The 27,083-nt window shown below is 47.6% G+C and overlaps 1 protein-coding gene across 1 annotated transcript; it reads right to left on the bottom strand.

Annotated features, from left to right (window-relative positions):
* Positions 1-4,366: 4,366 nt before the first annotated feature.
* Positions 4,367-4,870, bottom strand: LOC147975987 (uncharacterized). Its single transcript, XM_087520673.1, has one exon. The coding sequence runs from the start codon at positions 4,868-4,870 to the stop codon at positions 4,367-4,369; it is 504 nt and encodes a 167-aa protein (XP_087376799.1).
* Between the last annotated feature and the right edge of the window lie 22,213 nt (positions 4,871-27,083).

The raw sequence follows: 27,083 nt of genomic DNA, 5'->3' as shown, positions 1-27,083 counted from the left end.
CAATGCCAAAGACAATCTGTGCGCCAGACTCATCGTCATTGAAGCCTGGTTCAGGGGCTACTGAGGGAGTCCTGGATTAGGGGGTCCTCGGACAGCCGGACTATATACTTTGGCAAGACTGTTGGACTATGAAGATACAAGATTGAAGACTTCGTCCCGTATCCGGGTGGGACTCTCCTTTGCGTGGAAGGTAAGCTTGACAATTCGGATATGTAGATCTCCTCCCTTGTAACCGACCCTGTGTAACCCTAGCTCCCTCCGGTGTCTATATAAACCGGAGGGTTTTAGACTGTAGGACAACAACAATCATACAATAGGCTATCTTCTAGGGTTTAGCCTCTCCGATCTTGTGGTAGATCAACTCTTGTAATACTCATATCATCAAGATCAATCAAGCAGGAAGTAGGTTATTACCTCCATCAAGAGGGCCCAAACCTGGGTAAACATTGTGTCCCCGCCTCCTATTACCATCCGCCTTAGACGCACAGTTCGGGACTCCCTACCTGATCCGTCGGTTTTGACACCGATAGTCCGCTTCCCAAATATTGAGTGGGAAGGGATCCCACAACGGCCAATTTGAAGGGGGACAGCTAGTACAAGCTATCCTGACAAAAGTAGTCTTCGCCTGCTAAAGGCTCTGGTGGTGACGCCGTCTTGGGCTCCACAGTGACCTCTGTCTTGCCGTCCTGCTGGTCTTGGTCTTGTTGCACTGATATGGAAACCTTTGCCTGATGCCTCAGAACTCCTCGCCTACGCTTGCCTCCTTAACACCAAAGAGGGAGCGAGGACATTATGCTCGCTGGCGCCCGCCTGGTCTTGATCATCATGGCTTACGTCATTGGAACCTCGCGAGGTTCACCTTGCCTTGATCTCTCTGCCCCTCACGAGCCAGCCTGGTGAGGCCGCCCCTGAGGAGGTCTTGCGTCACCCGCCTCGCAAGGCTTGGCTGCTCGCGAGGGTCTTGGGTGTTTGCTGGTGAAGATGGGCCGTACGGGGCCGCTGGAGGAGCCACGCTGTGGGCCGCAGGCAGGCAAGACTGGGGACCCCCATTCCCAGAACACCGACAGTAGTAGGCGTTGCGGTTGCACAAGACCTTGCTGACGATGAAGGGGCCCTCCCATGGGGAGGACAACTTGTGCTGTCTGGCTTGCTGCTGGACGAGTCAGAGGACGAGGTCTCCTCTCAGAATGCGAGGGGTTTGATCTTCCTGCCGTGGTAGTGCCTTATGCCTTGCTGATAAATGGCTGACCGACTGAGCGCCAGGAGGCGTGCTTCTTCGAGTTTGTCGACGCCGTCTTCGCGGGCTTCTTTGGCTTCGGCTTTAGTGTACATCGCAACACGCGGCGATTCGAACTCGACGTCGGTCGGGATGACGGCTTCGGCTATGTAGACGAGGAAGAACGTGGTGAACCCGGTCGACCGGTTGGGCGTGGTGCGGAGGCTCCAGAGGATGGCTGACAACTCGTCAAGCCAGCTGCCGGGCGAGCGGACGAGTGGCTCGACGAGCCATGGCTTGATGCCGGATAGGATGAGACCATTGGCCCACTTGACCTGGCCGTTGGACTACGGGTGTGCAATGGACGCCAGGTCGAGGTGGATGCCGGAGACGGAGCAATACTGCGCGAGCGGGCCCTTGGCGAAGTTGGTGCCGTTGTCCGTGATGATGTTGGTCGGCATGCCGTAACATATTGCGACGTATTTCACGAACTAGACCGTCGTCGGTCTATTCAGATTCTTGATTGGCCTTGCTTCGATCCATTTGGTGAACTTGTCCACTGCCACCAGCAGATGCGTCATGCCGCCTCGAGAGGTCTTGAAGGGACCCACCATGTCGAGTCCCTAGACCGTGAAGGGCCAGGCGATCAGGATGGTCCGGAGTGCTGAAGCCGGCTGGTGGCTACGCTTGCTGAAGCGCTGGCATCCCTCGCATTTGAGGATGAGCGACTCAACGTATTGGAGGGCCGTGGGCCAGTAAAAACCATGGTAGAAAGCCTTGGCTACCAGGGATTGCGAGGTAGCGTGGTGCCTGCACTCGCCCTGGTGTATGTAGAGGAGGATCTTAATGCCCTGGTCCTGCTCGACGCAGCGCTAAAAACCGCCAGTGGAGCTGCGCTTGACGAGCTCATTGTTGATGATGCTGTAGGCGGACACTCGGCGTTGCACTTGCCGGGCCGGTCTCGTCCTTGGGAAGAACCCTGTTCTCTAGAAACTCTGATATGGGCAGGGCCCATGAGGGAGCCGTCACTACAGCGAAGACGTCCACCATGACGGGTTCCGGGGTGGCAGCCCCAAGCAAGGGTCGATAGCCCCTGGGTCAGGGACGGCGGCGGATGGGTCGATGATGACGACGGCCGGGTTGATGATGACGGCAGTCGGGCCGGGTTTGACAGGCCCCGGGCTGGGTTCGGCAGTCGCCGGGCCAGGCTCGGCAGTCCCCGCACCGGGTTGAGGTGCAACCGGGTCGTCCGGGACGTAGATGGACTCGGAGTCCAGAGACGGTTTGACAGACGGCTTGCGTAGGCGCTCGAGGGAGACGCCGGATGGAATGGACTGCCTTGATGAGGCGATCTTGGCGAGCGTGTCGGCGGCCTCGTTTTCCATGCATGGGATGTGGAGGAATTCACAGCCCGTGTAGAATCCGGACAGCTTCTGGATGAGGAAGCGGTAGCTTGCCATGTTGGGGTCGCGGGCGTCCCATTTGCCGGAACACTGCTGTACCACCAAATTCGAGTCGCCATAGCATAGAATGCATCGGATGCTGAGTTCCTTGGCAAGCCGGAGGCCATGCACAAGGGCTTCGTACTTGGCAACATTGTTGGAGGCGGTGAAGTGGATCTGGAGCGCGTATCGAAGCTAGTTTCCCTTCGGGGGGACAGCACGATGCCGGCCCCCAGCCGAGATGCATCTTGGAGCCGTCGAAGTGCATGCGCCAGTGCGTCGAATCCGGCAGTGGCGGCAGGTACTGGGTCTCGGTCCAGTCGACGAGGAAGTCGGCCAGAGCCTGAGACTTGATCGTAGTGCGGGGCTCGTAGAGGATGGTGTAGCCGGCCAGCTCGAGCGCCCGCTTGGCGACCCGGCCATAGGCGTCTCGGCACCCAATGATTTCACCATGGGGAGCCGTGCTAGCCACGGTGACGACACACTCTTGGAAGTACCGCTTCAGATTTTTGGCGGTGAAGTACACGCCATAACACATCTTCTGGTAGTGCGGGTAGTTTTGCTTGGAGGCGGAGAGCACCTCACTCAGGTAATACACCGGACGCTGGACATCTTGGATCTTGCCCTTCTCTGGTCGCTCGACCACCATCACCGTACTGACCGACCGCGAGGTTGCGGCAATGTAGAGTAGCAGCGGCTCCTTCTCGGCCGGAGCGGCCATAACGGGTGTGGTGGAGAGCATGCGCTTGAGGTCCATGAAAGCTTCATCCGCCTAGTCGTTCCACTCGAACGGCGTCGTCTTCTTCATCAGCTGATACAGGGGCAAGGCCCTCTGGCCCAGCCGGCTGAGAAACCGGCTGACCAAGGCCAAGCAGCCGGTGAACTTCTGGACATCGCGCAGCTGAGCCGCCTTGGGCATGCGTTTGATGGCCTTGATCTTCTCCAGGTTTGCCTCAATGTCGTGCTCCGAGACGAGGAAGCCGAGTAGCTTCCCGGTTGGGGCGCCAAAAACGCATTTCTCTGGGTTGAGCTTGACCTTGTATTCGCGTAGGTTGGCGAACATTTCCTTCAGGTTGTCAAGGAGCGTGAGGTGCTGCTTGGTCTTCACCACGATGTCGTCCATGTAGACATGGATGTTGCGGCCGAGTTGCGGCAGCAAGCATTTCTGCATGCAGCGCTGGAATGTGGTGACGACGTTCTTCAGGCTGAATGACATGGTGATGTAGCAATATGCCCCAAAGGGCGTGATGAAGGATGTCTTCAGGGCGTCGGCCGGGTCCAGCTTTATCTGGTGATAGCCGGAGTAAGCATCTAGGAAGGACAGGAGCTCACAGCCGGCGGTGGAGTCGATGACTTGATCGATCCGCGGGAGGGCGAATGGATCCTTGGGGCATGCCTTGTTCAAGCTGGTGTAGTCGATACACATGTGCCAGGTCTTGTTCTTCTTCAGGACGAGGACTGGGTTGGTCAGCCACTCGGGGTGAAATACTTCCATGATGAAGCCGGCCGCCAAAAGCTAGGCGACCTCTTCACCAATGGTTCTTCTCTTCTCTTCGGAGAAATGTCGCAGGGGTTGATGGACAGGCTTGGCATCCTTGCGGACGTGGAGTTTGTGCTCGGCGTACTTCCTCAGGATACCCGACATGTCCTTTGGGGTCCATGCAAAAATATCCCGATTCTCACAGAGGAAGTCGACGAGCTCACCTTCCTATTTGTTGTCAAGGCGTGTGCCCACGACAACGTACTTGCTACAGCTGGGTTCTTCCGAGTTCAGCTTCACCTTCTTGGTCTCCTTGGAGGGCTTGAACGAGGCCTCATCGGTCGGCTCCTCGGCCGGGATTGGTGCGGCCGACGTCTCGCTGGCCAGGGTGACGATCCGGTCGAGTTGGCGCCATTTCTCGGCTACGACCAGTGACTCAACCAGCTTGGTGCCATCCCGGGCGCACTCCTGGGACTTGCGATAGTCGCCAGTCATGGTGATGAGGCCCTTCAGACCCAGCAGCTTCATTTTCAGGTAAGCGTAGTGTGGAACCGCCATGAACATGGTGAGTGCGGGCCGGCCCAGCAGCGCATGGTATGCGCTGGACAGGTCCACCACTTCGAACCAGAGCGGCTCGCGTCGGAAGTGGTCGCTGTCGCCGAACAGGACGTCGAGCCGGATCCGGCCGATCGGAGAGCAGGAAAGACCGGGAACAATGCCGTGGAAGACCATCCCGGTTGGCTCTAGGTCTGGCTTCAAGGCCAAGCTTGGTCATGGTGTCGCAGTAGACGATGTTGATGATGCTGCCGCCATCGATGAGGACTCGGGAGAACATGCACGTGCGCCGAGGTGCGATGATGGTGGGGTTGAGGACGAGGGCGTAGTCACCCGGACTCGGCATGACAGCCGGGTGGTCTTCCCGAGTCCATGTGACCGGACACTCCGATCAATGCATGTACTCCGGTTTGGCCGTGATGACGGTGTTCACCTCCTGCCGAAGCAGACGCTCGCTGCGCTTGTCGTCGCCGAGGCTGGTGAAGACGACGTAGGTGGCGTTCTGGGCCAAGTAGGCATCATCGCGCATCGCGCCGCCGGCCGGGGGCAGAGGAGAAGGTGGAGGTGGCTGCCCCGCTCCTGGAGCTCGGGCCGGAGGAGGCTGGATGTCGCCCCTCATGAGGCGCTTGGTGATGGCGCACTGCCGAAGCGTGTGTGTGGATGGTCTTGCGCCGCTGTGGTGCTTGCATGGAGCATCGAGCATCTCCTCGAAACTCATGGCGGGCTGCCACGCTGTTTTGCCGGTCTACCGGCGCTTGGTGGCTGGGTCGGTTGCGGGCACCTGCTCGGCGGCCGCGACGAGGCGGTTGTCGTAGCGTTGGGCCGGTTGGTCGGCCTTGCGCTTGTTGTTCTGCTGGTTGTGCTGCTGCCGGCTTCCTTCGCCGACCGGCTTCGGAGGGGGAACCGGCTTTGCTTTGCCAGCTTCATCTAGTGCCACCTGGATCTTCATGGCGGAGTCGGCGTTGGCGTACTTGTCCGCCGTCACCATGAGCGTGGCCATCGTGGCCGGCTCGGAGCGCAGGAGCTTGTGCTTGAGAAGGGTGCCATACCGGCACCCGTTGACGAAGTACTGGATTTCTTGGACTTCATGGACGCCCTCGCAGCTGTTCCGGAGCTCGGTCCAGCATGCGAGGTACTCACGGCCGGTTTCCGTCGGTCCCTACACACACATGGCGAGCTGGCTGGGACGGCCGGGTCGCCGGTAGGTCCCGGTGAAGTTGCGCATGAAAGCTTGCTCGAAGTCGACCCACACGTTGATGCTACCCACTAGCGGGCTGTTCAACCATGTGCGAGCCGATCCCTGGAGCATGAGCGGCGCGTAGCGCACGGCGAGGCGGTGGTTGCCGCCGGTGATGCCGATGGCGGTGGTGCAGTCGGTGAGCCAGTCTTCCGGCTTCACGGTGCCGTTGTACTTGGGGGTGTTGCAGGGGAGCGTGAACCCTTTGGTAAAGGGCTCATCTCGGATGTGTGCTCCAGAGCACGCCGGGCCGACGGGGCCGCTTTCCTCCAGCTCCTGGGAAAGGGCGAGTCGGTGGCGGGTGTCGGTGTCGTCGATGGCGCGCGGGCCCAGCTAGCCGGTGATCACGCTGCGGGCGGCCGGGTCGACCAAAGCCGGATGTCGGCCGGGTTGGAGAGGGGCATCGAGCCGACGTCGGTCTTCCAAGGCCGGCTCGTCACCCAAGGCGATGGCAGTCGTCGTGGCGGGGTTGCGCCGGGTCCGGGTGCGGCCGGAGTGTTCCTCCACGGGTGGCGAAGACGCCGTGTTCTACTGGTCGCCGGGTCCGTCGGCGCGGAGGGAGCTGGAGCCCACCGGCTTGCGAGTTGGTTGAGGCGGTCCTGTTGCGCGTTGGCCGCGTTGAGGAGGTTGTTCACCCGCTTGAGGCGATCATTCAGCTCCTTGCCCATGAGTTGATCCAGGCCGACCGCAGCCGCCTGGGGTACTCGTCGGCCGCAGGTACATCGAAGACGCGCAACGCGGCAAAGGAGGCGGCGAGTGCGTCGATGACGTCGTCAGAGTCAGAGAGGAGGCCTGTCTGAAGCATGCTCCCGGCCAGGACCTCGAGCTGCCCCATGGTGGGCGCCAACTGTCGTGGTGGGCGCACAACAGATGCCAAGGGATGGCTAAAGAGAGGATGAGGCTCGAGGGCACTGGTGGGCTCCAGAGGCGAGGTTGGCTTGAGCGAGCGCGTGACACAAGACATACCCAGGTTCGGGGCTCTCCGAAGAGATAGTACCCCTAGTCCTGCCGAGTGTGGTTTATGTGTGATAGTACAGAGTTGCTCCTCGAGCTGTACCAGGGAGGAAGGAAGGCAGGCCAAGGCTTAGGCTGCTCCCTCTATATGTGTGTGTTCTACTGATCGGATCTCTTCATCCCCGTGCATGGAGGCCTCATGTGGGGGTTTTATAGGTTAACCCCCAGGGGTACAATGGTAATGTTACAAGGCCATGGGGCCGGGTTGTCATCGTCCGGGAAGCCGGTGCTGGGACCCGCCGGGTGACAGGGCTTGCCGGGTTCTCCGGGCATGGGATCCGCCGGGTGTAGGGGCACTGTTTGCCATCTTGTCAATCGTCAGGGAGTGGCTGGATTGAGTCCGCTACAGTGGTGCTCTGTCAGGTCGCCGCTTGCTGGCGTCAGCAGTGACGATGGGCGCACTGTTGCCACGTCGGCCCTGGTTAGCGGGTAGGTGAGGCACTGTTGCCACACCCCGGCTGACCAAAGGCTTGGGAGGGGCACTGTTGCCTTGCTCATCTCTTGATTGAAGACTCATCCATCGTACGACGTGGATGGGACGGGAGCTGACCCGTGGCCGGGTTGGGGAGCACGCCAAGGGGAAGCTGCCTTGTTGGGGAAGTCTTGGTGCGCCAGGTTCGGCTGCCTTGCGCAGGTCGTCGGGGCCGGGTCGAGGGGCTTGGCCGAGTCGAGCGACCCGACCAAGCGTGAGCCGACTTGAGGGGCGTTGCTAGCCCTGTTGTTTTTGAAAAGGATACGGGTTCCGTTGCCTTCCTGGGGTTCATCCCCCCGACAAAATGCTAAGGACAAAGATTGACAAAAGCTCAAGATTTCTCATTTCTATTTTAGTAATCCAATATCACACCGAGTCCATAGGAAAAACCAATACTATTAAAAGGGGATGAGGTGTTGCTTAATGGTCTACTTGCTCAAAGTGCTTAGTGATATGCTCCAAAGCCCCTAAACACTTTCTCAATTCCAAATATTTCCAAAACCTAAAGTCAAACTCAGCCCCACTGATTTGATCTATCCGACGCCACCGAGTTCTTTTGACATAGCCACTGCCAGAAACCCTAATCAATTCGGTCTCACTGATCGGGATCTCTGTCTCACCGAGATGGCAATGCAAACTCTCTGTTTCCCTTCGTAACGTTTCGGTCTTACCAAAATGAGCGATCGGTCCCACCGAGTTCGCAATGTAAACTCTCTGTTTCCCTCCGCAATGTTCAGTCTTACCGAAATGAGCGATCGGTCCCACTGAGTTTGCCTTACCAACTCTTTGTTTGCTCGTTGCTGAAATCACTCTCATCGAGTTCATGCAATCGGTCACACCGAGATGAGGTTTTGCCCTAACCCTAGCACATTGGTCCCACCGAGTTGATCATATCGGTCCCACCGAGATTCCTAATGTTCACATTTTGAACTGAATCAGTCTCACCGAGTTCTTCTATCCGGTCTGTCCGAGTTGGGTCAAATGTGCATAAAGGTTGGATTTTGTGTGGAGGCTATATATACCCCTCCACCCCCTTCTCTATTCAAGAGAGAGCCATTAGAATGTGCCTACACTTCCACTACTCATTTTCTGAGAGAGAACCACCTACTCATGTGTTGAGACCAAGACATTCCAATCCAACCACAAGAATCTTGATCATTAGCCTACCCCAAGTTGCTTTCCACTCAAATCATCTTTCCACCATAGCCAAATCTGTGAGAGAGAGTTCAGTGTTGGGGAGACTATCATTTCAAGCACAAGAGCAATGAGTTCATCATCATCACACCATCTATTACCTTTTGGAGAGTGGTGTCTCCTAGATTGGTTAGGTGTAACTTGGGAGCCTCTGGCAAGATTGTGGAGTTGAACCAAGGAGTTTGTAAGGGAAAGGAGATCACCTACTTCGTGAAGATCTACCCAAGTGAGGCAAGTCCTGTTGGGAAACGTAGCATGCAATTAAAAAAATCCTACGCTCATGCAAGATCTATCTAGGAGATGCATAGCAACGAGAGGGGAAGAGTGTGTCGACGTACCCTTGTAGACTGAAAGCGGAAGCGTTAGGTTAACGCGGTTGATGTAGTCAAACGTCTTCACGATCCAACCGATCTAGGGCCGAACGTACGGCACCTCCAAGTTCAGCACACATTCAGCTCGATGACGTTCCTTGAACCCTTGATCCAGAAAAGTGTCGAGGGAGAGTTCCGTCAGCACGATGGCATGGTGACGGTGATGGTGAAGTGATCCGTGCAGGCCTTTGCCTAAGCACTACGTGAATATGACCGGAGGCGTAAACTGTGGAGGGGGGCACCGCACATGGCTAACAATATTTGTTGTCTGTTCTAGCAGTGCCCCCCTCATATATATAGGCTGGAGGGGAGGAGAGGCAGCCAAGGGGGCGCCCCAAGTAGGAGGAATCCTACTTGGGCACCTCCCAATTCGGCCTCCCCCTTTCCTATTCCTATTCGGAGTAGGAAGGGAAGAGGGCGAAGGGGAAATCCTATTCCCTTTTTCCTTTCCTCGTTCCCCTTTCCTTCTCCAATTTGGTCAGCCCATATGGGAGGGGCGCACCAGCCCCTTTGTGGCTGGTGTGTTTCTCCTCTTGGCCCATAAGGCCCATATAGTTTGCCGGGGGTAGTCCGGAACCCCTTCCGGTGACCCAATACGTACCCGGTAACTCCAGAACACTTCCGTGTCCAAATACTATCATCCTATATATGAATCTTTACCTCTCAACCATTTCGAGACTCCTCGTCATGTTCGTGATCGCATCCGGGACTCCGAACAACATTTGGTCACCAAATAACATAACTCATATAATACAAATCATCATCGAACGTTAAGCGCGCGGACCCTACGGGTTCAAGAACTATGCAGACATGACTGAGACACCTTTCCGGTCAATAACCAATAGTGGAACCTAGATGCTCATATTGGCTCCCACATATTCTATGAAGATCTTTATCGGTCGAACCGTTATGAGAACATACGTTATTTAACACTAATAGTTCACATCTTTATGTGATTAACACCCATAGTTCACATCGCCATGGGATCAACACCCAAAGCGTTTACTAGAGTCAATAATCTAGTTCACATTGCTATGTTATTAACACCCAAAGAGTACTAAGGTGTGATCAGGTTTTGGTTGTGAGAGAAGTTTAGTCAACGGGTCTGCCACATTCAGATCCGTATGTATTTTGCAAATTTCTATGTCTACAATGCTCTGCACACTGCTACTCTAGCTAATTGCTCCCACTTTCAATATGTATCCAGATTGAGACCCAGAGTCATCCATATCGGTGTCAAAGCTTGCATCGACGTAACTCTTTACGACAAACTCTTTATCACCTCCATAACTGAGATATATCTCCTTAGTATTCGAAGGATAATTTTGACCGCTGTCCAATGAGCTACTCCTCGATCACTATTGTACCCCTTTACCAAACTCATGGCAAGGTACACAATAGGTCTGGTATACAACATGTCATACTTTATAGAACATATGGCTAAGGCATAGGGAATGACTTTCATTCTCTCTCTATCTTCTACCGTGGTCGGGTTTTTAGTCTTACTCAATTCCATACCTTACAACTCAGGCAAGAACTTCTTCTTTGACTGATCCATTTTGAACTCCTTCAAAATCTTATCAAGGTATGTACTCATCGAAAGTCTTATCAAGCATCTTGATCTATCTCTATAGATCTTGATGCCCAATATGTAAGTAGCTTCACTGAGGTATTTCTTTGAAAAACTCCTTTATGCTTTCCAAAAAATTCTACATCATTTCCGATCAACAATATGTCATTCACAGATATTTATCAGAAAGGCTGTAGTGCTCCCACTCACTTTCTTGTAAATACAGGCTTCACCACAAGTCTGTATAAAACCATATGCTTTGATCACCTTATCAAAGCATATATTCCAACTCCGAGCTGCTTGCACCAGTCCATAGATGGATCCCTGGAGTTTGCACACTTTGTTAGCACCCTTAGGATCGACAAAACCTTCTGGTTGCATCATATACAACTCTTCTTTAAGAAATCCATTAAGGAATGCAGTTTTGACATCCATTTGCCAGATTTCATAAAATGTGGCAATTGCTAACATGATTCGGACAGACTTACGCATCGCTAAGAGTGAGAAAATCTCATTGTAGTCAACACATTGAACTTGTCAAAAACCTTTTTCGACAAGTCTAGATTTGTAGATAGTAACAGTACTATCAGCGTCCGTCTCCCTCTTGAAGATCCATTTATTCTCTATGGCTTGCCGGTCATCGGGCAAGTCAACCAAACTCCATACTTTGTTCTCATACATGGATCCTATCTCAGATTTCATGGCCTCAAGCCATTTTGCGGAATCTGGGCTCATCATCGCTTCCTCATAGTTCATAGGTTCATCATGGTCTAGTAACATGAGTTCCAGAACATGATAACTGTACCACTCTGGTGCGGAACATGCTCTGGTTGACCTATGAGGTTCGGTAGTAACTTCATCTGAAGTTTCATGATCATTATCATTAGCTTCCTCTCTAGTTTGTGTAGGCATCACTGGAACTAATTTTTGTGATGAGCTATTTTCCAATTCGAGACAAGGTACAATTACCTCATCAAGTTCTAGTTTCCTCCCACTCACTTCTTTCGAGAGAAACTCCTTCTCTAGAAAGGATCCATTTTTAGCAACAAAAATCTTGCCTTCGGATCTGTGATAGAAGGTGTACCCAACAATTTCTTTTGGGTATCCTATGGAGACGCACTTCTCCGATTTGGGTTCGAGCTTATCAGTTTGAAAGCTTTTCACATAAGCATCGCAACCCCAAAATTTAAGAAACGACATCTTTGGTTTCTTGCGAAACCATAGTTCATACGGTGTCGTCCCAATGGATTTAGATGGTGCCCTACTTAACGTGAATGCAACTGTCTCTAATGCATAACCCCAAAACGATAGTTGTAAATCGCTAAGAAACATCATAGATCGCACCATATCTAATAAAGTACGGTTACGACGTTCGGACACACCATTACGTTGTGGTGTTCCAGGTGGCGTGAATTGTGAAACTATTCCACATTGTTTTAAACAAAGTCCAAACTCATAACTCAAATATTAGCCTCCACGATCAAATCATAGAAACTTTATTTTCTTGTTACAATGACTTTTCACTTCACTCTGAAATTCTTTGAACTTTTCAAATGTTTCAGACTTGTGTTTCATTAAGTAGATATACCCATATCTTCTCAAATCATCTGTGAAGGTTAGAAAATAACGATACCCGCAGCGAGCCTCAACACTCAGCGGACCGCATACATCGATATGTATTATTTCCAATAAGTCAGTGGCACGCTCCATTGTTCCGGAGAATGGAGTCTTAGTGATCTTGCCCATGAGGCATGGTTCACAAGCATCAAATGATTCATAATCAAGTGATTCCAAAAGTCCATCCGCATGGAGTTTCTTCATGCGCTTTACACCAATATGACCTAAATGGCAGTGCCACAAATATGTTGCTCTATCATTATCAAATTTGCATCTTTTGGCATCAATATTATGAATATGTGTATAACCATGATCGAGATTCAACAAACCATTCACATTGGGTGTATGGCCATTGAAAGTTTTATTCATGTATATAGAACAACAATTATTCTCTGACTTAAATGAATAACTATATTGCAATAAACATGATCTAATCATATTCATGCTCAATGCAAACACCAAATAACATTTATTTAGGTTCAACACTAATCCCGAAGGTAGAGGGAGTGTGCGATGGTGATCGTATCAACCTTGGAATTACTTCCAACACACATCGTCGCCTCACCCTTAACTAGTCTCTGTTCATTCTACAACTCATGTTTCGAGTTACTAATCTCAGCAACTGAACCGGTATCAAATACCCATGAGCTCCTACAAACACTAGTAAAGTACACATCAATAATCTATATATCAAATATACCTTGGTTCACTTTGCCATCCTTCTTGTCTGCCAAGTATTTGGGGCAGTTCTGCTTCTAGTGACCATTCCCTTTGCAGTATAAGCACTTAGTTTCAGGCTTAGGTCCAGCTTTGGGCTTCTTCACGAGAGTGACAACTTGTTTGTCATTCTTCTTGAAGTTCCCTTTCTTTTCCTTGCCCCTTTCTTGAAACTAGCAGTCTTGATAACCATCAACATTTGATGCACTTTCTTGATTTCTCCTTCGTCTATTTCTGCATCACGAAGAGCTTGGGAATCGTTTTCGTCATCCCTTGCATATTATAGTTCATCATAAGTTCTTGTAACTTGGTGATAGTGACTAGAGAACTTTGTCAATCACTATCTTATCTGGAAGATTAACTCCCACTTGATTCAACCGATTGTAGTGTCCAGACATTCTGAGTACATGCTCACTGGCTGAGCCATTCTCCTCCATGTAGGCAAAGTACTTGTCAGAGGTCTCATACGTCTTGAGATGGGCATGAGTCTGAAATACCAATTTCAACTCTTGGAACATCTTAGATTCTCCATGGCATTCAAAACATTTTTGAAGTCCCAGTTCTATGCCGTATAGCATGGTGCACTAAACTATCAAGTAGTCATCATACCGAGCTTGTCAAACGTTCATAACATCTGCATCTGCTCCTGCAATAGGTCTGTCACCTAGCGGTGCACCAAGGACATAATTCTTCTATGCAGCAATGAGGATAATCCTCAGATCATGGAGCCAGTCCGCATAATTGCTACTATCATCTTTCAACTTTTCTCAAAGAACATATCAAAAACATAGGGGAGCTACAACGTGAGCTATTGATCGACAACATAGATATACTAATACTATCAGGACTAAGTTCATGATATTAAGGCCAATTAATCATATTACTTAAGAACTCCCACTTAGATAGACATCCCTCTAGTCATCTAAATGACCACGTGATCCATATCAACTAAATCATGTCCGATCATCACGTGAGATGAGTAGTTTTCAATGGTGAACATCTCTATGTTGATCATATCTACTATATGATTCATGTTCGATCTTCCAGTCTCAGTGTTGCGAGGCCATATCTGCATATGCTAGGCTCATTAAGTTTAACTCGAGTATTCTGCCCGTGCAAAACTGCCTTGCACCCATTGTATGTGAACGTAGAGCTTATCACACCCGATCATCACGTGGTGTCTCGGCACAATGAACTGTAACAACGATGCATACTCAGGGAGAACACTTATACCTTGAAATTTAGTAAGGGATCATCTTATAATGCTACTGTCATGCTAAGCAAAATAAGATGCATAAAAGATAAACATCACATGCAATCAAAATATGTGACATGATATGGCCATCATCATCTTGTGCCTTTGATCTCCATCTCCAAAACACCGTCATGATCTCCATCGTCACCGGCTTGACACCTTGATCTCCATCGTAGTGTCGTTGTTGTCTCGCCAACTATTGCTTCTACGACTATCGCTACCGCTTAGTGATAAAGTAAAGCAATTACATGCTGATTGCATTTCATACAATAAAGCGACAACCATAAGGCTCCTGCCAATTGCCGATAACTCTTACATAACATGATAATCTCATACAACAATTTATATCTCATCATGTCTTGACCATATCACATCACAAGATGCCCTGCAAAAACAAGTTAGACGTCCTCTACTTTGTTGTTGCAAGTTTTACATGGCTGCTGCGGGCTTCTAGCAAGAACCGTTCTTACCTACGCATCAAAACCACAATGATTTTTTGTCATGTGTGCTATTTTAACCTTCAACAAGGACCGCCCATAGTCAAATTCGATTGAACTAAAGTTGGAGAAACAGACACCCGCCAGCCACCTGTGTGCAAAAGCACGTAGGTAGAACCGGTCTCACGAACGTGGTCATGTAATGTTGGTCCGGGCGGCTTCATCCAACAATACCGTCGTATCAAAATAAGACATTGGTTGTAATCAGTATGACTATTATCACCCACAACTCTTTGTGTTCTACTCGTGCATATCATCTACACATAGACGTGACTCTGATACCACTGTTGGGAAACGTAGCATGCAATTTCAAAAAAAAAAATCATACACTCATGCCAGATCTATCTAGGAGATGCATAGCAACGAGAGGGGAAGAGTGTTTCGACGTACCCTCATAGACCGAAAGAGGAAGCGTTAGGTTAACTGTAACATCCCAAAATTCTAAATTTTGGAATGTTATAATTAATAGATAGTTATGATTGATTGTTTGATTGTGCGAAGTTGAGTGAAATTTGAAACTTTTAAAAGTTAAATGAGAGTGAATAAAAGGACTTTCCCAAACTTTCATCTTTTCTTTCTGATCTCCGTGAATTCAAATTCTTTTCAAATACAAAACCCTAGAGAGAAGATGACACGACTTCTTCCATTCAAAATAAATGCAAAGGGTTTTTGAAAAATATTTGAATTCATTTGGAAATATTTTCCAACTCAGAAACTTTATGCAACTCAATGATTTTCACGAGAGAAGATAAAATGACTTCTTTAAATTATACGAAATATGAGTTGGGAGTTTCGAAGTATCAAATTTAAATTCCTTTAGAAATTATTTTCAATTTGGAGTTATTTGGGTTTTATTCAAATTATTTTTCTCCAAAAATAAAATATATGGAAAATAGGGTAAAATGATTCCCTACATTAGAAAATTGGAGAGAAATTAATTTGAATTAATTTTGGTATTTTCAAAATGATTTTTATTGGGGTTTTATTAGAGCAGAAGCACTCTTTGCTTTATTTGAATTCTTGTGGATTTTATTTGACGTTAGTAAAATGTTCAGGTTGTAGAAAATCTTTTTCTGGAAATTTTGATATATGTATATGCCTAGGTTCTATTTTATTTTATTTTGCTTTATTTTATTTCTCGTTGTGTTCAAAAAAAGTTCTTCTGCTGACTGGGTCGGCCCAGCCAAAGCCAGGCCAAGGCCCAGCTCCTCGCCGCCTTCCACCTCCGTCGCCGACCGGGACTCCTCCCCGGAGTCCGCCGCGCCGCCGCCTCCTCTGCCCCCTCGCCCACGCCTCGCGCCTCCTCCCCTCCTTAAAAAGCGGCCCCGGGCCCCGCCTCTCTCGTTGTTCACGCCGCCGTCCTGCCGCATCACGCCGCCGCCCCGCGCTGCAGATCGCCACCCGCCGCCGGCGAGATCCGCTGCGCCGTCGCCGCACTCGCCCCTTACCGCGCTGTCGCCCACTAGTGCCGCCGCCTGCTGTGCCACGCCGCCCTCCCGTCACCGTGCCATACCCCGCCGCCTTCCGTCGCCTGCTGCCGTGCCGGAGACGCCATCTTAGCTCGCCCCGCTCGCCGGAGAAACGTCGCCCCGACCGTCGCCGGAGTTCATCGCCACCATCGTCGGTTTTCTTCGCTGGAACCGCCGTGGACCGGTATAAACCAAACCCTAGATCGGTTTCCTGGGTTTTCTTTAAAAAACCGGTTTTTATTTTTTTAGTCTAGTTATATAGAGAACGTTCGTCATTTAGACCTCTGCAATGAACGGTTTTCGTCGGTTTAAGTTCTGTAGCGAGCGTTCGCTCAATAGATTTTTTCTTTTTCTTTTTCATTTCATCAGGGACCTATACGTAAATATTTATTTACAGATTGGCCCCTAGTTTTCAAACTCTCACTACTTTTTGCTCGTTAGTCGGAATTAGACGAAACCAATGCCCAATTCTTTGTTATGAACTCCTCTATCCAGTAAAACAACTTAACCATGTTTTTGAAAGTATTAAAATTTGAATTCAAACAGTTTAGTATTTGAACTTCATTTGACCATAACTTGAGTTTTATAACTCCATTTTAGTTGACTCTCTTTTTGCAAATTGAAGCTCTTGACCTAAACTTTCTGATAAGGCCAAATTTACATAATTTTGGTACTGTTAGAAATTGTTTTATGTTGCAAGAGTTATTTGCTTGGTTTTGATGTTTTCCGAATTGTCTTCTTTGTTCTTTCCGATATTTTGAGTGATTTCTTATGTGTGGTTACCATTGCTTGCTTACGCTAGATTGACCGGAGTGTGACGAGTAGATCTATCAAGAGTTTTGAGTGCGGATCATCTTCATCAATAGTACAAGCAAGTTAACATTTTGATCATATCCCTTTCGCACCCAGTTTTTATGCATTAGTTTCAACCCTCAAACACTGCATGGTTAGGACTTGATAACATGTGGGTATTGGGAAGTAGTTGATGAGGTAGGAACCTATTGCCCTGCATTCAAACCTTGGGAGTTACTATTACGTTATGCTTATATTGCCATGCTATGCTCGTAGACGTGGATTGGGTTTGAGTGTATTCCATGACAGATGTGAGATTGTTTACTTAATGGTTCAACTTAAGGTGGCTACTTTAATACACATCTGGGTGGATTGGTTGCGGGCACCTGGAGAATCCAGTGTTGTCCTAGGATATCCTGGAGGACCCATGTGATCATCCTACGGCTCGCCGCCCAGGCTCAAAGGGATCATAAGATTATTCATGCTAGAAACTTCCGTGTGCAGCCACAAGCCATTATGGGCTTTGGCATAGTTAAGTAAGTTGCGTGAAGCTCTCGAAGAGGTAGACTAGCAGATGTAGTGGGTTGTAGGTGTTACTGTCTATCCAGAGTAGAGAGTTAATGTTTCTGAAAGACCGTGTCTCGGTCATCCATTTCTCAAACACCCTGTAGTGCGAGAAATCCAACGGAGGAGATCGAGTCTTGTGGGGAAAAGTGCGTAAACCTCTGCAGAGTGTACAAAATAATCATGGTTAGCCGTGTCCCCGGTTATGGACATCTTGAGTATCTAGTTCTTGGATTATCATGTTGATCTCAACACTTTATTTAATTAAGTTGATTGGGTTAATGATTATTATTTTGGGATTGAGTTGGAGGAACCTTCTCAATATTTATCAACCAACTTTGTAGTTAAATAAAATATATTCCTTCGCAGTAGGGAAAAATTGGCTTTTCGCAAAAACATTATAACCATAGAGCTTTTCCACGAGCCAAATATGCATGTAGTGATAGCTATTATTCATCATTATCCTATGGTGTGAATTTGTCAGTGCATTCAATGTACTGACCCTTTGTGGCTGCAACGTCTCATGTTGCTGGAATCTTACAATGAGTAAGTGATACGTTAGGGTTACGATTTCTACACTCAACTTTGCCATTGGTGTTGATGGGAATCCACAACCATGTTGTTACTTCCGCTATTTGGATTGAGGTAATAGTATTTACGTTATTTTATACATGTGATTTATCTCTATTATAAATCCTCGAGTACTGTGTGTGTCAGCGTACCGATCCAGGGATGACACTTAAGCACAGAGACTTGACCGTCTAAGGTCGGGTCGCTACATTAACGCGGTTGATGTAGTCGAACGTCTTCACGATCCAAATGATCTAGTACCGAACGTACGACACCTCCGAGTTAAGCACACGTTCAGTTTGATGACGTCCCTCGAACTCTTGATCCAACAAAGTGTCGAGGGAGAGTTCCGTCAGCACGACAGCATGGTGACGGTGATGGAAGTGATCCGCAGGGCTTCGCCTAAGCACTACGTGAATATGACCAGAGGCATAACCTATGGAGGGGGGCGCCGCACACGGCTAACAATGTTTGTTGTCTGTTCTAGCGATGCCCCTTTGTGGCTGGTATGTTTTCCCTCTTGGCCCATAAGGCCCATATAGTTTGCCGGGGGTAGCCTGAAACCCCTTCCGGTGACCCGATACGTACCCGGTAACTCCAGAACACTTCCGGTGTCCGAATACTATCGTCCTATATATGAGTCTTTACTTTTCGACAATTTCGAGACTCCTCGTCATGTTCGTGATTGATACGTCTCTAACGTATCTATAATTTTTGATTGTTCCATGCTATTATTTTATCTGTTTTGGATGTTTAATGGGCTTTAATATGCACTTTTATATTATTTTTGGGACTAACCTATTAACCAAAGGCCCAGTGCAAATTGCTGTTTTTGCCTATTTCAGTGTTTAATAGAAAAGGCATACCAAACGGAATCCAAACGGAACGGAACCTTCGCGAGGTTCTTTTTTGGAACAAACGGAATCCAGGAGACTTGGAGTGGAGGTTAAGGAAGCAACGAGGCGACCACGAGATAGGGAGGTGTGCCCAGGGGTTAGGCGCGCCCCCACCCTCGTGGGCCCCTCATAGCTCCACCGACCTACTTCCTTCGCCTATATATACTCTTATACCCTGAAAACATCCATGGGAGCCACAAAACAACTTTTCCACCGCCTCAACCTTCTGTACCTTTGTGATCCCATCTTGGGGCCTTTTCCGGCGATCTGCCGGAGGGGGATTCGAACACGGAGGGCTTCTACATCAACACCATAGCCTCTCCGATGATGTGTGAGTGGTTTACCATAGACCTTCGGGTCCATAGTTATTAGCTAGATGGCTTCTTCTCTCTCTTTGGTTCTCAATACAAAGTTCTTCTCGATGTTCTTGGAGATCTATTCGATGTAATACATTTTGCAGTGTTATTGTCGAGATCCGATGAATTGTGGGTTTATGATCAAGATTATCTATGAACAATATTTGATTCTTCTCTGAATTCTTATATGCATGATTTGATATCTTTGCAAGTCTCTTCAAATTATCAGTTTGGTTTGGCCTACTAGACTGATCTTTCTTGCAATGGGAGAAGTGCTTAGCTTTGGGTTCAATCTTATGGTGCTCGATCCGAGTGACAGAAAGGGAACCAAGACGTATTGTATTGTTGCAATCAAGGATAAAAAGATGGGGTTTATATCATATTGCTTGAGTTTATCCCTCTACATCATGTCATCTTGCCTAATGCGTTACTCCGTTCTTATGAACTTAATACTCTAGATTCATGCTGGATAGCGGTCGATGTGTGGAGTAATAGTAGTAGATGCTGAATCGTTTCGGTCTACGTGACACGGGCGTGATGCCTATGTTCATGATCATGCCTAGATATTCTCATAACTATGTGCTTTTCTATCAATTGCTCGGCAGTAATTTGTTCACCCAGCGTAATATATGCTATCTTGAGAGAAGCCACTAGTGAAACCTATGGCCCCCGGGTCTACTTTACATCGGATAAGTTTTCAATCTATAATTCTAGTTTACTATTTATTTTGCAATCTTTAGTTTCCATTCTATACAACAAAAATACCAAAAATATTTATCTTATTATCTTTATCAGATCTCACTTTTGCAAGTGGCCGTGAAGGGATTGACAACCCCTTTATCGCGTTGGTTGCAAGGTTCTTGATTGTTTGTGCAGGTACTAGGTGACTTGCGTGTAGTCTCCTACTGGATTGATACCTTGGTTCTCAAAAACTGAGGGAAATACTTACGCTACTTTGCTGCATCACCCTTTCTTTTTCAAGGGAAAACCAACACATGCTCAAGAGGTAGCAAGAAGGATTTCTCGCGCTGTTGCCGGGGAGATTTGCACCAAGTCATGTCAAGATTTGATCTCCCGTCAACTAGCCATTTTTGGCGCTGTTGCCGGGGAGATCTACGCTCATGTCAAGACATACCAAGTACCCATCACAAACTCTTATCCCCTCGCATTACATTATTTGCCATTTGCCTCTCGTTTTCCTCTCCCCCACTTCATATTTGCCTTTTCTTCGCCTCTTTCCCGTTTGCCTTTCTTTCGCCATGGCCGAATCAAAAAGGGCTAGGGGCTCTCTCCCGGGTTTTACTTTGGACAGTCCCTCTGCCCTTTTTAAGCCCACAAATAATGATGCTATGGAAAGACCTACCGGGGTTATCGATGAGAGTTTGAATAATTTGATGAGAATGACCCCAGAATTTTTCGTTATTTGCTTGATGAATCTTTGAAAGATTCTTGGGATAGACTGTTAAGGATCTGAGCCAGCTATGTACCCCAATATCAAATTGAGATATACTTGAAAAGCTTTTATGTTGGCTTGCCCTCTTCTTTCACGCAAGTTTTAGATTCTATCTTTGAAGAAGGTTTTCTTGAGGGGGATGCCATTGATACCTATGAAAAGATGAAAACTAAATTTGGGCACCCCATGAATGAGAAGGTTGAATCCAGCTCTCTTTTGTGCTTTTATCAAAATAAAATTATCAAAGAGATGAAGGCTAGCTTAGATGCAAATTTCCGTAGTGTGCTTAATCTTTATTCCACCATTAATGGCCACGTGCTTTCTCAAAATATAAAGATAAATGCTATAGATAAGAATTTTTCTCTTTTCTTTCCCAACACCAAAGATGGCAATACCTATATCTATTCTTATTTTTATGCCTAGCTAGGGGCGTTAAACAATAGCGCTTGTTGGGAGGCAACCCAATTTTATTTTTGTTCCTTGCTTTTTGTTCCTGTTTAGTAATAAATAAATCATCTATCCTCTGTTATGACTGTGTTTTTTATGTTTTAATTAGTGTTTGTGCCAAGTAAAGCCTTTAGGATCTTCTTGGGTGATTATTGTTTGATCTTGCTGTAAAAAACAGAAAGTATGCGCTCACGAGAATAATTTCCATTTTTTAGCAGAGAGCGATAAAATACTTATTCCAACTGAAGTATATCAATATAAAAATTATTTAGGACGTCCTAATTTTTAAGAATTTTTGGAGTTACATAAGTATTTGAAACTTCCAGATTGCTAAGACTATTCTGTTTTTGACAGATTCTGTTTTTCGTGTGTTGTTTGCTTATTTTTATGAATCTATGGCTAGTATCGGGGGGTATGAACCATATAGAAGTTGGAATACAATAGGTTTAACACCAATATAAATAAAGAATGAGTTCATCACAGTACCTTGAACTGGTGGTTTGTTTTCTTATACTAACGGAGCTCATGAGATTTTCTGTTGAGTTTTGTGTGGTGAAGTTTTCAAGTTTTTGGGTAAAGATTTGATGGATGTTGGAACAAGGAGTGTAAAGAGCCTAAGCTTGGTGATGCCCAAGGTACCCCAAGGTAAAATTCAAGGACAACCAAAAGCCTAAGCTTGGGGATGCCCCAGAAGGCATCCCCTCTTTCGTCTTTGTCTATCGGTAACTTTACTTGAGGCTATATTTTTATTCACCACACGATATGTGTTTTGCTTGGAGCCTCTTGTATGATTTGAGTCTTTGCTTTTTAGTTTACCACAATCATCCTTGCTGTACACACCTTTTGGGAGAGACACGCATGAATCGGAATTTATTAGAATACTCTATGTGGTTCACTTATATCTTTTGAGCTAGATAATTTTGCTCTAGTACTTCACTTATATCTTTTTAGAGCACGGTGGTGGTTTTATTTGATAGAAATTATTGATCTCTCATGCTTTACTTTTTGTCTAGTTGATGTGAGACTATCTTCTCCTTTTTGTCTTCTCCACAACCACCATTCTATTCCACCTATAGTGCTATATCCATGGCTCACGCTCATGTATTGCGTGAAAGTTGAAAACGTTTGAGAACATCAAAAGTATGAAACAATTGCTTGGCTTGTCATCGGGGTTGTGCATGATTTGAATATTTTGTGTGATGAAGATATAGCATAGCCAGACTATATGATTTTGTACGGATAACTTTTTTTGGCCATGTTATTTTGAGAAGACATGATTGCTTGGTTAGTATGCTTGAAGTATTATTATTTTTATGTCAATATTAAACTTTTGTTTTGAATCTTTCGGATCTGGACATTCATGCCACAATAAATAATATTACATTGAAAATTATGTTAGGTAGCATTCCACATCAAAATCCTGTTTTTATCATTTACCTACTCGAGGATGAGAAGGAATTAAGCTTGGGGATGCTGATACGTCTCCAATGTATCTATAATTTTTGATTGTTCCACACTATTATATTATCTATTTTGGAAGTTTAATGGGATTTAATATGCATTTGATATTATTTTTGGGACTAACCTATTAATCGAAGGCCTAGTGCAAATTGCTGTTTTTTTTTGCCTATTTCAGTGTTTGGCAGTAAAGGAATATCAAACGGAATCCAAACGGAACAAAACCTTCACGAGGATCTTTTTTGGAACAAACGCAATCCAGGAGACTTGGAGTGGAGGTCAAGGAAGCAACGAGACGACCACGAGATAGGGAGGCGCGCCCAGGGGGGTAGGCGCGCCCCCACCCTCATGGGCCCCTTGTAGCTCCACCGACCTACTTCCTTCGCCTATATATACTCTTATACCCTGAAAATATCCAAGGGAGACACGAAACCACTTTTCCACTGCCGCAACCTTCTGTACCCGTGAGATCCCATCTTGCGGCCTTCTCTGGCGATCTGTCGGAGGGGGATTCGATCACGGAGGGCTTCTACATCAACACCATAGCCTCTCTAATGATGTGTGAGTTGTTTGCCACAGACCTTCGGGTCCATAGTTATTAGCTAGATGGCTTCTTCTCTCTCTCTTTGGTTCTCAATACAAAGTTCTCATCGATGTTCTTGGAGATCTATTCAATGTAATACTTTTTGCGGTGTGTTTGTCGAGATCCGATGAATTGTGGGTTTATGATCAAGATTATCTATGAACAATATTTGATTCTTCTCTGAATTCTTATATGCATGATTTGATATCTTTGCAAGTCTCTTCGAATTATCAATTTGGTTTGGCCTACTAGATTGATCTTTCTTGCAATGGGAGAAGTGCTTAGCTTTGGGTTCAATCTTGTGGTGCTCGATCCCGGTGACAGAAAGGGAACCGACACGTATTGTATTGTTGCCATCGAGGATAAAAAGATGGGGTTTATATCATATTGCTTGATTTTATACCACTACATCATGTCATCTTGCCTAATGCGTTACTCTGTTCTTATGAACTTAATACTCTAAATGCATGCTGGATAGCGGTCGATGTGTGGAGTATTAGTAGTAGATGCAGAATCGTTTCGGTCTAGTTGACACGGACGTGATGCCTATGTTCATGATCATGCCTAGATATTCTCATAACTATGCGCTTTTCTATCAATTGTTCGACAATAATTTGTTCACCCACCGTAATATATGCTATCTTGAGAGAAGCCACTAGTGAAACCTATGGCCCCCGGGTCTACTTTACATCATATAAGTTTCCGATCTATAATTCTAGTTTACTATTAATTTTGCAATCTTTATTTTCCAATCTATACAACCAAAATACGAAAAATATTTATCTTATTATCTTTATCAGATCTCACTTTTGCAAGTGGCCATGAAGGGATTGACAACCCCTTTATCGCGTTGGTTGCAAGGTTCTTGATTGTTTGTGCAGGTACTAGGCGACTTGCGTGTAGTCTCCTACTGGATTGCTACCTTGGTTCTCAAAAACTGAGGGAAATACTTACACTACTTTGCTGCAGCACCCTTTCCTCTTCAAGGGAAAACCAACGCATGCTCAAGAGGTAGAAGTGGTCTCATCCAGGACTCGGAACAATGTTCGGTCACCAAATCACATAACTCATACAATACAAATCGTCATCGAACGTTAAGCGTGCGGACCCTACGGGTTCGAGAACTATGTAGACATGACCGAGACACCTTTCTGGTCAATAACCAATAGCCTGGATACTCATATTGGCTCCCACATATTCTATGAAGATCTTTATCGGTCAAACCGTTATGACATCATACGTTATTCCCTTTGTCATCGGTATCTTACTTGCCCAAGATTCTATCTTCGGTATCTTCATACCTAGTTCAATATTGTTACCGGCAAGTCTCTTTACTCGTTCCGTAATGCATCATCCCATAACTAACTCATTAGTTACATTGCTTGCAAGGCTTATTATGATGTGCATTACCGAGAGGGCCCAGAGATACCTCTCCGATACTCGGAGTGACAAATCCTAATATCAATCTATGCCAACCCAACAATTACCTTCGGAGATACCTTTAGAGCATCTTTATAATCACCTAGTTACGTTGTGACATTTGATAGCACACAAGGTATTCCTCCGGTATCCGGGAGTTGCTTAATCTCGTAGTCAAAGGAAAATGTATAAGTCATGAAGAAAGCAATAGCAATAAAACTTAACGATCATTAGGCTAAGCTAACGGATGGGTCTTGCTATTGGGGATCGCAGTCATTTCAAAAAAATTCCTATGCACATGCAAGATCCATCTAGGTGATGCATAGCAACAAGATGGGAGAGTGTTGTCCATGTACCCTCGTAGACCATAAGCGGAAGCGTTATGACAACACGGTTGATGTAGTCGTACGTCTTCACAATCTGAATGATCCTAGCACCGAAGGTACGGCAACTCCGCGATCTGCACACGTTCAGCTCGGTGACATCCCACAAACTCTAGATCTAGCTGAGTGTTGAGGGAGAGCTTCGTCAGCATGACAGCATGATGACGGTGATGATGAAGTTACCGACGCAGGGTTTCGCCTAAGCACTACAACGATATGACCGAGGTAAAAATCTGTGGAGGGGGGCACCGCACACGGCTAAACAATCAACTTGTGTGTCTATGGGGTGCCCCCTTCACGTATATAAAGGAGCGGAGGAGGGGGAGGGCCGGCCCTCTATGGCGCGCCCAAGGGGGGAGTCCTACTCCCGGTGGGAGTAGGATTCCCCTTTCCCTTGTTGGAGTAGGAGAGAAGGAAGGGGAAGAGAGAGGGAAGGAAGGGGGGGCGTCCCCCCACCCAATTCGGATTGGGCTAGGGGGCGCGCCCTTCACCCCTGCCTTCCCCTCCTCTCTTCCACTAAGGCCAAATAAGGCCCATATACTCCCCGGGGGGTTCCGGTAACCCCCCGGTACTCCGGTAAATGCCCAAACTCACCCAGAACTATTCCGATATCCAAACAAAGCCTTCCAATATATCAATCTTTATGTCTTGACCATTCCGAGACTCCTCGTCATGTCTGTGATCATATCCGGAACTCCGAACTACCTTTGGTACATCAAAACACATAAACTCATAATACTGATCTTCACCGAACGTTAAGCGTGCGGACCCTACGGGATCGAGAACTATGTAGATATGACCGAGACTCATCTCCGGTCCATAACCAATAGCAGAACCTGGATGCTCATATTGGTTCCTATATATTCTAGGAAGATCTTTATCGGTCAAACCGCATAACAACATACGTTGTTCCCTTTGTCATCGGTATGTTTCTTGCCCGAGATTTGATTGTCAGTATCTCAATACCTAGTTTAATCTCGTTACTGGCAAGTCTCTTTACTCGTTCTGTAATGCAACATCCCGTAACTAACTCATTAGTCACATTGCTTGCAAGGCTTATAGTGATGTGCATTACCGAGAGGGCCGAGAGACACCTCTCCGATACACGGGGTGACAAATCCTAATCTCGATCTATGCCAACTCGACAAACACCACCGGAGACACCTGTAGAGCATCTTTATAGTCACCCAGTTATGTTGTGACGTTTGATAGCACTGTCGGGGTTTGGGTGCGACATATGCCAATGGATGGCTTATCATGGTGGGGGCGAGTAGAACGTTGTCGGTGCCTGTAAACGGGATGAGGCGTTGACAGAAACGCCGGCGTACTTTACCCAGCTTCGGGGCTCTCCTAGGAGATAACACCCCTAGTCCTGCTCTGCGGGGTCTCCGCATGATCACTAAGGCAAACTGAGTATAAAGGTGCTCCTCGAGCTGTATCTGTGGATGGAGGAGGGCAAGGCTAGCTCTCTCCTTTCTCTAAGGTCCGGTCTAGCTAATGAATCAACCCTTTGCATGGGTGCCCTGGGGGGTCTATCTAGGCATGCCCCCCAGGGGTATAATGGTAATCTGACTGGGTGTAGGGCCCAGCCGTCAGTCTCTTTGCCTTCCAGCCCTTCCGCCGACTGCTGGGGCCCGCCGACTGGTCTGGTACAGAGCCGACAGGCCGCACCCGCTGCTTGCGGGTCTTGCCATCTGCTGATTACTGTAGCCGTGCCTCTAACGACGCAGGCTTGGTCATGGGGTCGTGGCTACAGCCCTGCCGTCTGGTGGGTGATCATTGTAGCCACTCCGTGTCTCGTCTTGTTAACAGCGCGGGGAACCCGTAGGAGGGATAGGCCAACTCCCCGGGGCCGGCTCCCTACAGGTTCGTCTTGCGGCGCTCTTGCCATCTTCTGGACTCTCACTGACTGGTAGGGCCCGTCTTCCGTGGATCGTACTGTCAGAACGTCATGGGTACAGGACTCCACCCACCACTGCTGGTGTCAGGGATGGCATGGCACAGTGCTGTGCCAGACGAAGATCTCCGCTGGTACAGCGCACTGTGCTCTGGTCAT

Source organism: Triticum urartu, chromosome 4A (assembly GCF_056163025.1).
Source record: "Triticum urartu cultivar PI428250 chromosome 4A, HENAU_Tu73, whole genome shotgun sequence".
Lineage (NCBI taxonomy): Eukaryota > Viridiplantae > Streptophyta > Magnoliopsida > Poales > Poaceae > Triticum > Triticum urartu.
Note: the sequence above shows the minus strand (reverse complement) of the source record. Positions and strands in the feature narration are given on the sequence as shown.

Excerpts from the sequence above, each read along its gene's own strand:
- LOC147975987 (XM_087520673.1), bottom strand. The coding sequence starts at position 4,870 with ATGGTCTTCCACGGCATTGTTCCCGGTCTTTCCTGCTCTCCGATCGGC.